Source organism: Nematolebias whitei, chromosome 7 (genome assembly GCF_014905685.2).
Source record: "Nematolebias whitei isolate Nwh7 chromosome 7, NemWhi1, whole genome shotgun sequence".
NCBI lineage: Eukaryota > Metazoa > Chordata > Actinopteri > Cyprinodontiformes > Rivulidae > Nematolebias > Nematolebias whitei.
Window position 1 is genome coordinate 33,037,291 of NC_056504.1, and position 17,465 is coordinate 33,054,755.

Consider the following 17,465-nt stretch of genomic DNA (forward strand, 5'->3'; position numbering starts at 1 on the left):
TCACGATCTTATGCTAATGCATAAGATAGGTTTTTTTTTTTTTTTTCACAAAATGAATTGAAGTCACATGACACTTCTGCCCAGAGGCAGCTGAGGGGTATTGGTGGGCCAAGTGAGCTGTAGATGAGGCAAAAGCTGGGATGTGGGAGGAGTTCGGTGAGGCTATAGACAAGACTCTTGATCAGCTCAGAGAAAATTCTGGCAAACCATCAGGCAGTTGAAGTGGGGAAAGCAGCACTATAACCGTCATCTTAGGAGATGGCTGTACTTCAAGATGAGATCAGACAGCAGTTTTATGTAAGTGCAGAAAATATGAGGCAATATTTAGAAAATTTTAAAGCTTAGGGTAACAAAAACTTGCATTTTGTTTTTGTAAATTTTTAAGGACAAAAAGGAATAAACGTCATATTTTTTAAACAAGCAGGCTGCAAAGAGCTTTTAGTGACAGCTATTTAATAACTGCACAGGAATGAAAGGATGTGTCAACAATTTCTCGCACAGAAGTTGAAAACTAACTAGCTTTAAAAGCCTCATGGGATAAATCCAGTCAGAAAAGTACTTTTTCCAACTATGGATCCACCTCAAATATAAACAGGCTACTTTTCAGTAAAAAAAATCTGTACTTCTTCCATGAAGTACAAACAATATGAATGTATATTACAGTATTTGAGATACACTGAGAATAATCAAAAACAAATAGACATCTTGCAGCCATAAGCTTAAAAAATGTTACAAGTTTCTGATTATAATAACACATTTACCAAATAGCCGCCCTGATTTTCTGATTATAATGACAAATCACAACACTAAAAGCCTTAATCTTTAACAATAGGAAATTCTTAGTATATTACATGTGTTTCTCACCAGTTGGTTGTGCATTGCACAGCAACAGGTTTACATAGGGACACAGCAGGGTGTTAGCAGTGCTGATGGGGTCCTGAAAGGAGGGGTCTGAAGTCACAGCCAAAGTTTTACCACTCTGAGCTTGAAGATCCATTTTGTTGGTCAATTCTGTAATAAACATAAAATAATGCATAAGTAAAAAGCATAAAGAAAAAAGGGAAACAAAATTTTAAAAACAGTTGTTTAAACATTAAAAAATCTGCGTATTGTTTATGTTCAGTAAAAAAAAAAAACACAGGTCAAGCTTAACAAGACACTGCAGCAAGAAAGTGACAATAAGTAAGTCACTCACTTTAAGAGATGATGGATTTGTCTGCTGTGACATTTACTTATTGGTCTCACTGAATCAAGCAGAAAGAGCAGGATTTATGTTTGTCTGAGCAGCCAAAACACCTCTTACCAGCTCCATTACTGAAGAACTTGAGCAGCGTGTTATTGGTTCCAAAGATGCTGCTGCAAACTTTCCTCAGTTTGTCCAAGTCTAGTCTGTTATCCCCTCTGGGGTTCTCCAACAGAACTACACCCTCTGAAAACAAATGTACACACAAACGAGATTACTAAAAACAAGCTGTTTTCGCTTGTGGAACACTGAATTTATGCTGTACCAGCAAGTTGACAAAAAAATTAAAATATAGCGACAGGAAAACGTGTTGTGTACAGTCTATTTATGCTACCTTGTTCTTTGTTGTTGACTTTCACCCTGAGGTTCACATATGTGCACGCTGGTCCATTTAGAAGAGCTCGAGGGAGTGTAGATCCCTTCACTATAGTTAACTCTAAGTCTGAGCCCTTCAGCTGAAAACAAAACAAAACGAGCTTTTAAAGAGAGAAAGACCAACTTGTGCATCTGTTATAAAGTAATCAAATCTAAAACTCAAATCCACAATCAACCTGTGACATGACAATTGTGAGACATATACTGAGATGTGTAATCCAATATTTTAATTTATGTAGGATCCTAAAAGCAGTTTGAGTGGCAATCATAACCCACATGCTCAAAGCATTACTCATACTTGTGATTTCATACGCCGACTGGCATCAGCAGGTTTTGTGAGAAATGTTCAACCTGCTGGTTAGGGCGAGTCTGAATTACACAGACAACAGAGATTCTGCGCTCCCTGAAGGGATCATTTCATACCTGAGTCTTTTCCACTATGATGACGCTGGCAGTATCTGGGACAGGGTAGGAAAGAAGAGGAGCCTTGATGGTAGCCAGAATAAAGTCAGTGTGAGCCTGGACCACAGATGCCAAGTACTCCCCTTCTGGCTGACAGCGGTAATACACTGTTATTTCATCTGATGGCACCAAATGTCCCTAATATCATAAGATGACAGATAGGACACAGTGTTTTATAAAGGCAAATACCAAGGGCAGCATTTTAAAACCTACAGGAGGCTGTTGAGAAAATGAAGGAGTCACAATAAGCTTGTAATACGCTGAAAGTAAAACATTTGATAACAAAAAGCAGAAAACTGCACAGAAAAAATAGACAGAAGAGAACAAGAGGATGTTTTTGCTGGATGAAAGCCCATCTATTTTGGCATTGTTCGCTGTTAGCTTCCACTAACCTTGCTGCATTCAAACACATTGATCTCACTCTAATCTGCAGTGTGCAGCAGCGCACAGCTGTACATCACCGTACACACACATTGTCTGGAATGGACACACACACGGCTGCCAGCACATCTCAAGGGCAGAAGAATAATTTAACCAGATACCAGTCAATCAATAGAGGGGAGTTTTACAAGCTTGCTCGAGTCAAGGCCCTCATTCTGATGATGTCTGTATAGCTCATATGTGTTTGTGTGTCAGATCAAGCTACAAACCGGATTCCAAAAAAGTTGGGACACTAAACAAATTGTGAATAAAAACTGAATGCAATGATGTGGAGGTGCCAACATCTAATATTTTATTCAGAATAGAACACAAATCACAGATCAAAAGTTTAAACTGAGAGAATGTATAATTTTAAGGGAAAAATCTGTTGTTTCCAAATTTCATGGCGTCAACAAATCCCAAAAAAGTTGGGACAAGTCCATTTTTACCACTGTGTGGCATCCCCCCTTCTTCTTACAACACTCACCAGACGTCTGGGGACAGAGGAGACCAGTTTCTCAAGTTTAGAAATAGGAATGCTCTCCCATTCATGTCTAATACAGGCCTCTAACTGTTCAATCGTCTTGGGCCTTCTTTGTCGCACCTTCCTCTTTATGATGCACCAAATGTTCTCTATAGGTGAAAGATCTGGACTGCAGGCTGGCCATTTCTGTACCCGGATCCTTCTCCTACGTAGCCATGATGTTGTGATTGCTGCAGAATGTGGTCTGGCATTATCATGTTGAAAAATGCAGGGTCTTCCCTGAAAGAGATGACGTCTAGATGGGAGCATATGTTGGTCTAGAACCTGAACATAGTTCTCTGCATTAATGGTGCCTTTCCAGACCTGCAAGCTGCCCATGCCACAAGCGCTCATGCAAACCCCATACCATCGGTGATGCAGGCTTCTGAACGGAGCGTTGATAACAACTTGGGCTATCCTTGTCCTCTCTGGTCCGGATGACATGGCGTCCCAGTGTTCCATAAAGAACTTCAAATCGTGACTCATCTGACCACAGAACAGTCTTCCATTTTGCCACACTCCATTTTAAATTACCCTTGGCCCAGTGCAAACTGTGCTTGTGGAGCTTGCTTAGAAATGGCTTCCTCTTTGCACTGTAGAGTTTCAGCTGGCAACGGCGGATGGCACGGTGGATTGTGTTCACTGACAATGCTTTCTGGAAGTATTCCTGAGCCCATTCTGTTATTTCCTTGACAGTGGCATTCCTGTTTGAGGTGCAGTGACGTTTAAGGGCCCGGAGATCACGAGCATCCAGTAGAGTTTTATGGCCTTGACCCTTATGCACAGCGATTGTTCCAGATTCTCTGAATCTTTTGATGATGTTATGCACGGTTGATGATGATAACTTAAAAGTCTTTGCTATTTTACGCTGGGTAACACCATTCTGGTATTGCTGCACTATCTTTCTGCGCAACAATGGTGGAATTGGTGATCCTCTTACCATCTTGGCTTCTGAGAGACACTGACACTCTGAGAAGCTCTTTTTATACCCAATCATGTTGTCAGTTGACCTAATTAGTGTTAATTGGTCTTTCAGCTGTTCGTTTTATGCTCAATTTCCTTTTTCCAGCCACTTATTGCTACTTGTCCCAACTTTTTTGGGATTTGTTAACACTGTGAAATTTGAATCAACATATTTTTCCTTTAAAATGTTACATTTACGCAGATTAAACTTTTGATCCGTCATCTATGTTATATTACAAATAAAATATTGACATTTGCCATCTCCACATCATTGCATTCAGTTTTTATTCACAATTTGTTTAGTGTCCCAACTTTTTTGGAATCCGGTTTGTACAAACACCATCAGCTACAGTATTTAATAAAAAAAGAGAAATGATGACCCCCTGTTTTTCAATTCTACAAACCACACAAACATTCACAACTCGGGTGCAACGACAAACTACTACTCAACATGTACAAGAATCTTTAAAAATTAATTCCCATCCACGGGGTGGAAAATTCCTCATAGATCTCAGTTTGAAATAACCGGAGGAATTTATCCTGGCCGGAAGCCAGTGCACAGCGCTGCTATAGGGAGATGGAAAAACCTGTTTGTTTCTTGTGAAAACAAGAGGTTGTTGGTTAATCCGTCTTTACTTCCCAGTTTACTTCAAAGCTCCAACATCAAATCTGAAAGGGGCCAGACTGTAATTAAGCTTCTATTAAGCCAGCCTTATAATGGAGAAACCTCTAACTGTGTCGCTGTAGTGGAAAGATTTCAACACTGCTCTGACAATCAAATGAGATGAAGAGGCAGGGAGGCCACAGGAGTGATTAAAGACAGGAAACAAGAGTGAAAAGTAGTATATATGTTTCTGTGCTGTATTACTACTGTGTGGATTAGCTAAAAAAAAAACAATTTGTAACCAACTTCAGGTGCAGTTAGTATGAGCAGTAGATGCTCTGGAAATAAATTAAGCTTTTTAAGACTGGGTACATAAAAAAAACAGTTTAAACATATAAAACAAGGAAAAGCTCCTTAAGAAGTTGAAGTCATTAGTCACAGCAGTGCACGTCTTCCTCAGCCTGAAGCAACGCTGATTAAACGCCGACTCTTTCATCGACGCCACATGCTGGACTAGTTATTAAACACTGGACTGTAGAATTCAGTAGTAGTTTGTTATGTGTCACTCCTAGCAGAGCTAGTAGTGCTCATGAAATAAATGCCCCACCTTCTTGCGTAGTTTCTGAATGCGGTTGATGACCTCCCTGGCGACGCCTTCGTCCACCATGGACTGGTCTGGGGTGACATCCAACAGCATGAGGACCTACATGACATCAGACCACAGTGACTGAGGAGTTTGTAACCAATTCAAACCTGCTCTGATTTTCACAGAAAACCTGCTTTATATAAGCAAGTGTTTGGGATTGACTGTAGAGAATCCTTAACCCAGACTAGATGAAAGTTTTATAAAAGAAGTGTTCATTATTGCTAAGTTAGTCAAGTCAAGTCAAGTCATATTTATTTATAGAGCACAATTTAAAACAGATAGACTGTTATCAAAGTGCTTAACACTAAGGGTAACACTAAGAAATAAAACCTGCAGAACTTGTAAAAATGCTACTTTTTCAATCCCTTTAAAGCTATATTTTTTTATTTATTAAATGACAGCAAAAAATATACATTTTAACGAAACGTTTCTACAATTTATTTTGTTTCGTTTTTTTTTAACGTCCAGAGGACTTGACTTCACTTTTTTAGATTTTTCTACCTGGATTATTGAGCATGCATCAGGATATCAATTTTAACAGCTGTACTCTGCATAAATTTATTACAATAATCAATTACATCTACATATTTTATGAATAACTAAAAATATTTTAAAAACTACAAGGTAATCAGACTAAAGTTGAACATCGGTTACTTAGTGTTGTATTTTGTATGTACGTGTTCAATATATTGCTTGTGCTAATAAGTTTGCTAATTTGTTACACAAATTAGTTCAACTTTATATTTCTTAATAACAAAAGGTTCCACTTTCATGCCAATAATAATAAAGCAAAGTAACATTGAACTGATGGTAGAGTCCCCTGTGATGGACTTGCGACCCGTCCAGGGTGTACCCCGCCCCTCGCACAGTGATTGCTGGACATGGGCACCAGCGACCCCCGTGACCCAAAATGGAACAAGCGGGTAAAGAAAATGGATGGATGGATGATTGTAGAGTCTTAAAACGGTTTATAAACCTGGCTCTAAACTACGTCTTGTCTTTGTTAGAATGAAGAGTTTGTGTCAGTTGAAAATTGAGTTCTGATTATTCACGAGCTACACGAGCTCGCTTTGCTTCACACAACAAGCAGAACTAAAAACACTTCACCGTTTTCTACGAGTTTATTATAGCAACAAAGCCACCTTTTGTTGGGTGTAGAAAAAACAAACTATTTTCAGGAGGTTAAACTGAAGATAAAATAAGAAACACTTTAAAGCAAAACGTTCTGATGCATGCTCAATAATCCAGGTAGATGAACGGAGTTGAGTCAGGTCCTCTGGACAGAATCTTCTTTGTTGAAATGTTTCATCTTTTAACCTAAAGACTTCTGAAGTGTGTTGGGAAAAAGACGAAACGTATCAACAAAGAAGAATCTGTCCATAGGACTTGACTCAACCTTGTTAGATTTGCAAAACGTTTCTTTTGCGTTGATCACATCACGAAAATCACACCAAGGCAAATATTGCAGTTGTGTTTGTCTTGAACTTTTAACCAAACGAGGATGATAGCATGACAGAAGAACATAAAAACCACAGAGAAAGAGAAAACGAGAGGGAGAAGAGACACTGACAGATGGAGGCTGGAGTCAGTTTGAGTAGGAGACAGAATTAAAAGCCATCTCAGTTTAGTGGTATTAAGGTGCAGCCGTGTGGTGTGTGTACGGTCGGAGGAGCACTGATTAGAAGGAGCCTGAGGGAGAGGCATACATGCTGGAGTCCACTTAACCGTGAAATGATTTCATACATCACACACTTACAGCAAAGACACATAAATGCATTTACAGTATATGGCAGCTCAGAGCATCAGCAGAATTTTTCCTCTTTTTTAGGATCACTTACATTATATACAGTAGTTCAATACATCCAACAAGAGCGGGTAATGTAACAGTCAAGAGGGAGGAGCGCGGGAGCAGCAGGAGGACAAGTATAGCTGTTTCTATTATCATTTCACTGGGCTAACAAAGAGTGGATAGAGTGGAAATCCTACACAAACCTTAATGCAATCTAAAAAAAAAATGCAGTCCTCAATTATAAATGCAGAAACAAAAGAGATAAACGATGTTCCAAAACAAACACGGCTACAGCAGGAAGGAGAATTTTCAAAGAGCTTAAAGTTGCATCATTTTAATAAATATGATGGCAAAATGAAAGAACTGACATGAGCCAGGCTATAAAATAAGAAACCATATTTGTCTAAGAAAACAAATCTTATATTTATGTTTTTCTTTTTTTCTTTATACTGAAGGGCGTTCAATTTTCCAAGCTTGGGTATTAAAACTGTCCTGCCTCTTGCATTTTGACTGCTGGGATGGTCACCATGCCCCCAGCAATCCTGACATAGATAAAGTGGGTAAAGGACATTGATGGATGGATGATATTACAACTACTGGGTTTTTATTGCAAACAAACCTGGGCATCGGAGTGTGCTTCGTACTGCGCAGCAGAGCCAGAACTCTGATCAAAGGTGTGCATCAGCCTCAAGTCCTCCTCGTGGAGCTCATGGCCGTCAACCATGATTGATCCTTAAAATTAACCAGACATCATTACGGACCAGAATCATATTGAAATACACAACAAAATGTCTATGATTTTTAACACAATCCATTTCTATACCATAAGGCTATCAAAAAATATATATTTTTCACCATAGGGATTACAGAAGTCCCTCGCAACTTAACGGTTCATTTTTTGCAGACTCACGCTCTATCGCGGTTTTTCAAAATAAGACTGGACATCATGCACAATTGGCCGATTGATGGATGAGCCGCACGATCGGCATGGAATTTTTTATTTTAAATAAATTATTTTAAATTATTTAGCACCTGTGCGCAGCCCAAGCTGCAGGAGAAGCTTCCTCCTGCAGCCGATCTCTGCTCTGCAGCAGAGAAGTGGGCGTGACCAAGTGGCAGTATGCAGTGCAATAAATAAAATGTGCATATCCATGTTAAAGAAGCATTTAAACAAATACATTAAATATAAACTATTCAAATGCACTTATTAAAAGGTTTTCTACTCCAAACAGTAGTTTTCTTTACATTGCTTCTGACTATGTCAGGTTTTTTTTTTTTTTAAACTTGCAAATCTTTTTGTGTGTAAAAAGTGACTGTGTATACAACAATTATTTGCTTTTACTACAAGATCCCCAAAGCTTTATTCTCTCGACTCACAACTATGCAGAGCTTGAGCTTTAAAACAATACAGAAAACTGTATTTTTGTATTGAACGCTTTTTGAATACAGAAAACTCTTGTCTACCTATAACATTATTTTGCCGAAGGCAGCAATTAGCCACATCTGTGTTCTAACTAAGAAACCATGACCACGTCACACTGTCCTTTGTACTCCTCCACCCCTGGAGGCTGAATGAAACAGTCTCTCTGCTTCTCTTTAATCTGTAATTTCCACGCTTTGGTTTCCTGTGTTGCTTTCTGCTCCTTAGCTTCATTCAATCCACTCCCTTAACCCCCTTTCTTCTACCTTATCAGACACATTGGTATCAAAAGGTACAAGTAGGTTCTACTAGGCTGCAGCTATTTTTGGCAAATTCTTGCCCCACTAATTTAAATCTGAGCAGATATTAAGAATTATAAAAAGAGATGAGAAACTGTTTGAAAAGCTGCCATTTTTATCTATATTTACAACACGTTCTCATAAATATTCCACAAATTGACTTCACTGTTCAACATTTTTATCAAATTAACAATTTTTGGTCCACCTTTGCATGCTTTATATTTTAGAATAATCTGCCTGAAGCCAGTCAACAAATATTCCCTTTGAACAGTTGTGTAATGAAACATGGAGCGCATATTTCCATCGTGTTTTCCTTCCATAACATGTTTTTCATCTACTATAAAATCCTTCTCTTTCTTTCCAACATTCGTGATCCTTTTTCCTCTCTAACTGGCCTGACTTCAAAAACATCCAAGTGATTGGAAATCCGAGGTTCCCACAGCCCGACTGACCTCTGCCGTTTCGTTCCCCAGAGACTCTGGGGGTTCTCCTCAGCTATCTATAATTGGAGAGACGAGATACCTTGACCTGCTTTGATCCCAACTTGAGCTCTGATTGCATTCTGCAGATAAACTGGTTGTGTGTGTTTGCGTATTTACGAGGCTGGGGACAAACTTTATTGCGAGGAATTATTGTTCACATTGACTGCTCTATTGCTTTTCAATTACTCATCATTTATGAAGCAATATTACGGTCTTTTGATTTAAATAATAATAATAATAATTGAGCTTTTCTTTAGCCAGAGCTCAGTTTTCCCATCTCTTTGTCTCAAAACTTTTCCTAAGGGCAAACATATTTGGAAACAGTCCAAAGTAAAATTAGAATGCTAAAACTGGAACACGAAGCAACTACGACATTGTCTGTTTGAACAACATTTAAAGTGTAAGAGATCGTTTTGACCATTTATAGTTACAGTAACCGACCCCCAGGCAGGGCCAACAAGCCTCGTCATCCTCAACGCTAACACATTCTTCAATCGTTTTGTTTTTCATATGGGACTCATCATGGTCAAAAATGTGTTCAAGCACATTTGTTTCCTCTATAAACTGGAAGTTCAACAGACGACAGCAAAGAGGATTGCTATTGCTGCTGTTCCTTGACACTGGTTTGATGCAAAAGCTTTTAAATATTTTCTATTACTCAAAAGAGGAAGAGAAACTAAGCAAATGTTTGTATTGATAGAATAAAATAATATATATCTTATCCTGTATGAAAAAGAAGTTTGGCTGTGTTTTTCTGCTTGATGATTTTTACATGTAACAACATGTTTTGTATTAATTTCCTTGCCTAAAATCTCTGGTTTAAACAAGCACAGCTAGAAATGACCATCTACAGTACACAAGATGACAGGCTGCTTAGAAAGCTGCTCAAAAGCAGTTGACAAGTCAACTTATTATAAATGACTTAGCTTAAACTTGCTTGAAGATATTGGTAGTGGCAGGTTGTATTTTGGGGGGCATGTTAAAAAGTAGTTACTTATTTAGGTTTAGTCCTGTCTGTCATGTCCACCAGACAAAAAAGTCTAGTTTATTTGTTTAGTTGCAGCCACAGGCACCATTTGCAGTCCTTGGTTTCAGCATTCATCAAACAGCATTTTGGTAAAGGTTTGAATGACTGCCAATGATGGGTTAGTACTTGTTGTCGATGGTTGGGTTGGTTAGTTTCCTTTGTCACCCTGGGGGGTGGTTATTACACTACATCCTCTCCCCCTCCCCTTGTAAACACAGGAAGCAATGCCACATTAAATTGATTTATGGGACCGATGGGTGAATGAATCAATGTTGTCAGAATTAAAATGCAAGTAAAAAAGCAGGGTTCTCACAATGACTTAATAAAATGCTAATTAAATGAAGTGATATGTATACATTAGGAAGCCTCTATCAATTTTGAGGCTGCAGGGGTGGAGAGATGGGTAGTCAATTCTGAACATGTTTTTGTAGACCTGCTTGCTTGTTTCTCTTGGCAGCATTGGAGAACAACGTGTAAATTAACCGACGTGAGAAAGAAAGAAAAAAAAATAGATATACATACACACACATACAGTATGTATGTATGTATGTATGTATTCATTCAACCTTTATTTATACAGTTTAATCCCATTGAGCCTCGGGGACTCATTTACGAGAGACCTGAATAAGTATAATACATACACATATATGTATAATACATGCGTATATAAATGTATGTATGTATGTATGTATATATGTACGTATGGACGTATGTATGTGTATGTATGTACGTATTGATGTATGTATGTGTATGTATGTATGCATGTATATGTATATATATGTATGTATGTGTTTATGCATGTATATGTATGTATATATGTATTTTTTAATTGCAAATTGCAATGACAGGAAAATGGTTTCTGTATTTGCATCAATGGGTTACTTAAAAATCAAGGCCGGGCAGTGATAAAAACAAGACATTTATACATTGATGTAAAAAATGACACTTTTTAACAACTTCAGAATAAATCTTAAAAATACCAAAACATTGCTTATAATTCCTAAGAGAAATAGGTAACTAAAAATCATAGAAAACATAAACTTTAAGATTAAGCAGCTAATGTTTTTAAACTTCTGAAAATTTTTAAAGCTAAGATCAGTACTTTTACTCAGTAATACCTGTCTTCTGGAAGGCCTCTAGCTGCTCACTGGTGAGCTCCTTGATGGACGAAGTGACAGCTTTGAAGGCCCCCTTTAATTTCTTGCCCAGCACCATGTGGTCGGGTTCGGCTCTCAGACGGATACCATACTTGTCCTTGTCCGTTGAAAGTGTCAACTGTCGCACATTGAGCTCCTATGGGATTTAAAAAAGATGTCAGACTGTCTTCAATCATATAAAGTCATGGCGTCCTAGTTCACAGAGATGCTTATAATCCTATGACGTGTCTGTATCTACATGAGAGGCATTTAGAGTTTAGGTTATGTGCATTTGGTGACTATTCAAACTAGACAAACAAAGGTTTTGCTGCTGCACAAGTAAAAAAAAAAAAAGTTATTCAATTAAAAATCTAATTTACAATAGTGTCTCAAAAATGGCAAAGATGTAGAACTTGAACTTTGCTGCTTCTACAAAATTAACAAAAACACAAACCAAAAAAATCAAATTAAAACAATATTTGCTGATAAAACTTAACGCAAATAGGAACATGCGAGCAAATCGGTAAGTTGGCAGAGTGACAAAATTAAAAAGCAAGTCAAAACAGGACGTGAGTCGTGAAATCAGACATATGTTTTTTTTTAAATCTCCAGTAAAACAATTCTCTGATCCAGCCCCCACTTGTTTCTTCAGGCCAAAAGCAGAGAAATCTGTGATAGAATCATATCTGGTGAAACAATAGAGATACTAAGTATAACCTTACTGACAGGCCCACTCTCCTCCTCTCAGTCAATCACACTGTTCAGGTTGAGGCAGAGTTCTGGCAGAGTTAACTTTTTGACAGCGAGCACAGACAGGCCACTGCAGCAGGCTGAGTGATGAAGTTAAAGGCAGCGTGGGTTGTAAAATCTGAGCTGGGCTACAAGATTCAATAAATGTACTGATTTCACAAAAATAACCTGCTTATTTTCAGAATAAATACCATATTGTGTGTGATGACTTTGAAAGTGGCAACATACAATATTACGAGCGCATTACAATGGACTGGGGCTTCTGTCAGCACAAACAGTGACTCAATGAATATTCTACAGGGCATGTTCGGCTCAGTAGAGACTCTGCCATCAGAGACGACACCAACAGGCATGTCAGTAAAGGAAAGCTGAGGAAAGCTGAAATTCAGATGCAAGAACTCCAAGTGCCAGTCTGTGGTTGACCTTTTCCGTCCTGACATGGAGAAAGGTCATTAAATGCATGTTTGGCCACAAAAGGCTGACATTCAAAATCTCATTTGCTCCACCACCTGACTAAAGCAATTTTTTAAAAATTGTTGCATCTTATGCTTTGTAAAGAACTTTAATAAAATATCTATTTTTTAGGTTCGATGCTCTGGAGCCTAAAATCAGAGACCCAAAAAGCATGTCAGCGGAGGTGTCATTTCTCTGTACTTCAAACAGACATTTTTGAGGACCCATAACTAAATGTGTATCAATCTTAATGATTCTTAAGTAAAAGCTCAAATCTGACTTAATGACACTACAGATGCTTCACAATGCACAAATATCCATCCTCCCTGGACTGTGAAACCAAATCTTTACCATCTGACCAGAAAAACATGGGGATGGATAATAAAGGACTTCAACCAAGGCAAAGTCTGCAGGATCCAACAAAAGCTCTGCTGTCATATCTTTAAAGGTTAAATCGACGTTACTCAATAACTTCATACAGAACAAAGAGCTGGAGCTGAATTGCCATCTAAATCCCATAGGAACCTTAGATATAAGATAGAATTTCAAGACAAAGTAATAGTAATAGTAATAAAGTAATAGTCAGTGCAGCTACAGCGTGCGCTCCCAGGACATTATTACCTGCAGTGTTCCCTCAGTGTGGACTGAACTAGGCAGAAGGGCCTTCTCCTACTCCGCTCCTGTTTTCTGGAATATCTTGCACAAAGATCTGAAGATCTCGGCCTTAACCTCGAAAAGTGGCTTCAAAAATCTATTAAATTCCTGGCAAAAACCAATGCAGACATTCCTGTTTTTAGTTTTCTACACCACTTTATAATCTAGTTGTTTTTTTGTTTGTTACCTTTTTAAATGCCATTTTATTTTATTTGTTCTTCTCAATTTGTATGTTTCCTTTTATGATTGCCTACAGTTGTCTTTGTTGTCTACTATTGTCATCACTCTTTGTTGGAATCAGGTCTCTCTTGTAAATGAGTCCCTGAGGCTCAGCGGGATTAACCTGTATAAATAAAGGTCGAATGGATGAATGGAAATGTAACATACCCTATAGTTGACGTAATTCTTTGTAAGGAAACCGTGGAGGTAAGTAACCAATAATGATAATAATAAAACAGGGGTTGTTCCAGCAGAACGGCCAGTTTATTTACCTCCTGTAGTTAAATGGTTTTATTAGTCTGTCTGATGAGTTCATATTAATTTTCTGCTGAATGAGTTTTAGTACTAAATCCAGACTTAGATTTTATCTTACTGTAGAAATGTAAATCAGTAATTTTACAACCAGTGTACATTAAATATGAGCTATATAAAATTGCTCCTGAATACAGACCACAATCTAATTGTGAGGTCTGTGTTATTGGTGGGAAAAAGTTAAATGTTCACATTTGAATATTTTGTCATATGTGGGGAATCAAATGTGAAACACTTTTCCAAGACGTCTGCTTCACACGCTTTTCTGAATAAGGCAGACATACAAATTTTGACTACTGCTGAAAGCGTGTAAAGATGTTCCCTCTGATGTTCACCCTCCCTCCCCCCTCATCCTCCAATATGCAGTCGCCATGCTGTGACGTGGCTCTGAAATCTGAGCTTGGTTCTGGGAAACGTTTCCTCAAACTGTATGTTTAATAGTACTGATCAAAGCACAGGAAATCAGCCAAAATAGATGAAAGCAAAAACACTACGGAGAAAAAAAATCTGTCAACTTGCAATCCTACAGAGTTTACTTACATCAAGAATGTATTTCTGCAGAGACTGGAGGTCTTTCAGGGCCTCTGGGTCTTGGTGGATAACTACCACCTCCTTCAGTGGATACTGAAAGACAAAAAAATTAGTGGACAATGGCAAGTTACGTGAAATATGAATGTATACTGTATTTTAAATGTTAAGAGTGTTAATTTCCTTCTGTGGAAGCTTGGCTTTGTAAAACGAAACCAAACAAATATATTCTGAGTTAATGTCCTCGTTCGTGAGAACTTTAAAATGGAGGCTGTGATCCTAAATAAATTAGCTTTAATTTACAAGGTGAGTTCAAAATGATTCAAGTTATTATCAAATTAATCAAGTTGTCTGGCTTGAACCAAGTTTACTGAATACATGGTTTCACGCACCCAATGCACATGAATAGCCTGACTGTGCTTTGGGTCAAATAATTGTTATTAGGGCTAGTTTTTCAACAAATCCCAAATTTGATATAAATTTGTCTCTGCATCCTGTATCACACAATAATATGAGGGTTGATTCCTCAGATTAACAAGGTAAAATGTAGTTCGAAAAGCTCTACACAGATTAAAGTCATTACTTGACTCCTTAAGTTTAGCTTCAGTTGCAGTGTTTGAGCGCACCTCGTAGAGCCGTGTTTCAAATGCTCGAGTGGTGATTTACCTTGACGGGCAGGGTCTTCCTGTCTCTAATCACTCTGCCCAGCTCAATCACAGACTGCATCTGAGAGACAGCACTTTCAATACGCTTGTCAATCAGATTCTCCCTAAAAGAAAAAAAAAAAAAATGCTTTAGAACACAAATGTTAAGTGCTACCATGTTATTGATAATGTTAATATATCGGTACTCATAGGTGCCTGTTCAGTAAAGCAAGCGGCGCAGCTAATATTAAAAGCATGTGATCACAAAAACCGTTTTCTACACATTTTTATTTTACCCTCTTAATTACAAACTAAAATAAACAATCTTTAAAATAATCACTTCATTCCGCACCCCCCTCCATCAGCTTTGTGTTGGTTCAGTCCAACTTAGCCGCACAATCGTTTATCGGACAGCGTTCAGCTGTGGAGATGATAAACAAAGCTAAAGTTGTTTTTGTGTTGTAGCTCCTGACAACAATTTTGACAAAACTGAGTAAAAACTGCATGATAATATACTCTTTAGAAGCTCAAGATTACAAAATAGTGAGGAATAGTCTTTTGCTGCTCTGATTGTTGCATATACGCAGGCTGGAGCTCAGTCTGTAGGTGTGTGAGACTCACTGGGAGCCTTTTGGGGCTGAACAGACATCCAGACAGAAACTGGACTAAGTATGGCCTAAAGGTGAAAGTAAATATTTACTTTAATTTCATTTAGGGTTTAATGAGGACTGTTTGAGTGTTTGAATAAGAACAAAAGGTTTACCAAGCAAGCAAGTAAAAAAAAAAAAAAGTCTACTATGAATATATGAGTTTTGTTCATTATGGTTATGCACTATACATCATCTGCCTTATTGTAACAATAGAATCAAGATCTTTATTGATATTTTTTCTGTATTCTCAGTAATTCTTTAGGTAACTGATAGCAACCCTCACACTCTAATTAAAGGTGAATAAAAAATCTAAATGGAAAATTGAAGCAAACATAACACACAGTGACAGGGCCTGTGCCACAAATAGTCACAGACACACTTCAGGACCATCTCCTTATTACAGGAACACCCATTACCAAGGTACAACAAGACCTCCACCTTCTTTTGAGTTCAAATTTAAAGCTGAACAACCCCAAATGAGCCCAAATAACAGAACCACTACCCTTAAATCATTTAGTCATACTGTGTGCTCCTTACATGTGCACACAAGGCAGAATAAGATGAGAAGGCAGAGCCACCGGGGACGGTCAATCGTTTAATGAGGTGATTGGGGAGCAGCTGTTCCCACCACCTGATTGGTGGCTGACCTTTGAGGTGAAGTAGTCCCATCCAGCAGCAGGAAGGACAAGCAGCTCATAAAGCAGCAGCACTAAGTGACAGGGGGGATTATGTGAACCATCACACAAACTATCTTCCTTGTGCAAAATCAAATGGACATTTATTCACGTCAGAACTTTTTCCTCAATAGTTCAAGATGGTGTAATTAAGTTTGGCCAATTAGAAATTCATCTCAGGCTTTTCAAAATAGATCAGACACCAAGCCACACATTTTAGCAAAGTCAATGAAGTGAGGGGAAAGAAATCATATTACATCAGCAAAACCCATTCTGCAAGGCAGAGAACCAGATAGTGCCATTTTTATTCTGCGCGAGTATTTCTCCGTATCTCCTTCAGTTTGCACACAGAGATGACACGACTGGAGGTCATCAATGATGTTACGTCAGCGTGAAAAATTATTTACAGCTAATTTACTACCATACACATAAAACAAAGTGATTAAGGCTGCAAGAAGATGAGTCAAAATTAATCTACAGTGACAATTCATTATACTATTCATTATTAATCAATGTGCAAACATACAGCGGGACTGATTAAATGCAGAAATGAGAATTATGACAGTCATTTACAAACTAATGTGGTCTTATGCTTCCTCTGGCAGACTTAAGAGTGTAAAACTGAAGAAAGTAAGGCCACACACTGACTGAACCAGATTAAGACTCTAAATAAAGCAGTGGATATCCTGTGAGAAAAGGGGCACATACCAAGGGATATGATGCATTTGCTGAGTGGCAAGAACAGCCATTTAAACCCCATGACCCATGCTACAGCCACTTGGTCAAAAAAAACTAAACAAAAAAAAAACAGTTTCAGTAGGAAACGGACCTGCTGAAAAGTCCTTGACCAAGAAATTACAAGATCCTGTAACTAATCTGAGTGTGAAAAGAAAGGGAGGCAAAGGGATCCACTGAAGAGAGAAATAAAGTGAGTTCTGTTTATTTAAGGAAAAATAAATCAACACGCATCTCCCTGGGGTTGGCAAAAGCAAATAGACAAATCAAATTTCAATGCAGCCAACAGATGCTCATTTACTTTATCCATCAGATGCAGAGCACCACCAGAAATCTATTAGACTTGTTTTTGGCAGCATAAATGATTTTCAGAAACACTTCATTTAACTCGAATGTTTGTTAATGTTTGTTCAGCTCAGTGTGGTGGTCCACAAAGTCCTGATGGAACAACTTTTCA

At 38.1% G+C, this 17,465-nt stretch overlaps 1 protein-coding gene across 1 annotated transcript in view; it reads right to left on the reverse strand.

Moving 5' to 3' along the window:
• The window catches only part of iars1 (isoleucyl-tRNA synthetase 1), a 58,401-nt gene that overhangs the window by 1,949 nt on the left and 38,987 nt on the right, over positions 1 to 17,465 (reverse strand). The window contains exons 24-32 of the mRNA XM_037678782.1: positions 14,972 to 15,074; positions 14,318 to 14,401; positions 11,372 to 11,546; positions 7,645 to 7,757; positions 5,198 to 5,293; positions 2,042 to 2,218; positions 1,578 to 1,698; positions 1,304 to 1,429; positions 865 to 1,011 (exon numbers count right to left, since the gene is read on the reverse strand). Of these exons, the coding sequence (XP_037534710.1) occupies positions 865 to 1,011; positions 1,304 to 1,429; positions 1,578 to 1,698; positions 2,042 to 2,218; positions 5,198 to 5,293; positions 7,645 to 7,757; positions 11,372 to 11,546; positions 14,318 to 14,401; positions 14,972 to 15,074 (1,142 nt within the window). The remainder of the gene's footprint in view (positions 1 to 864; positions 1,012 to 1,303; positions 1,430 to 1,577; positions 1,699 to 2,041; positions 2,219 to 5,197; positions 5,294 to 7,644; positions 7,758 to 11,371; positions 11,547 to 14,317; positions 14,402 to 14,971; positions 15,075 to 17,465) is intronic.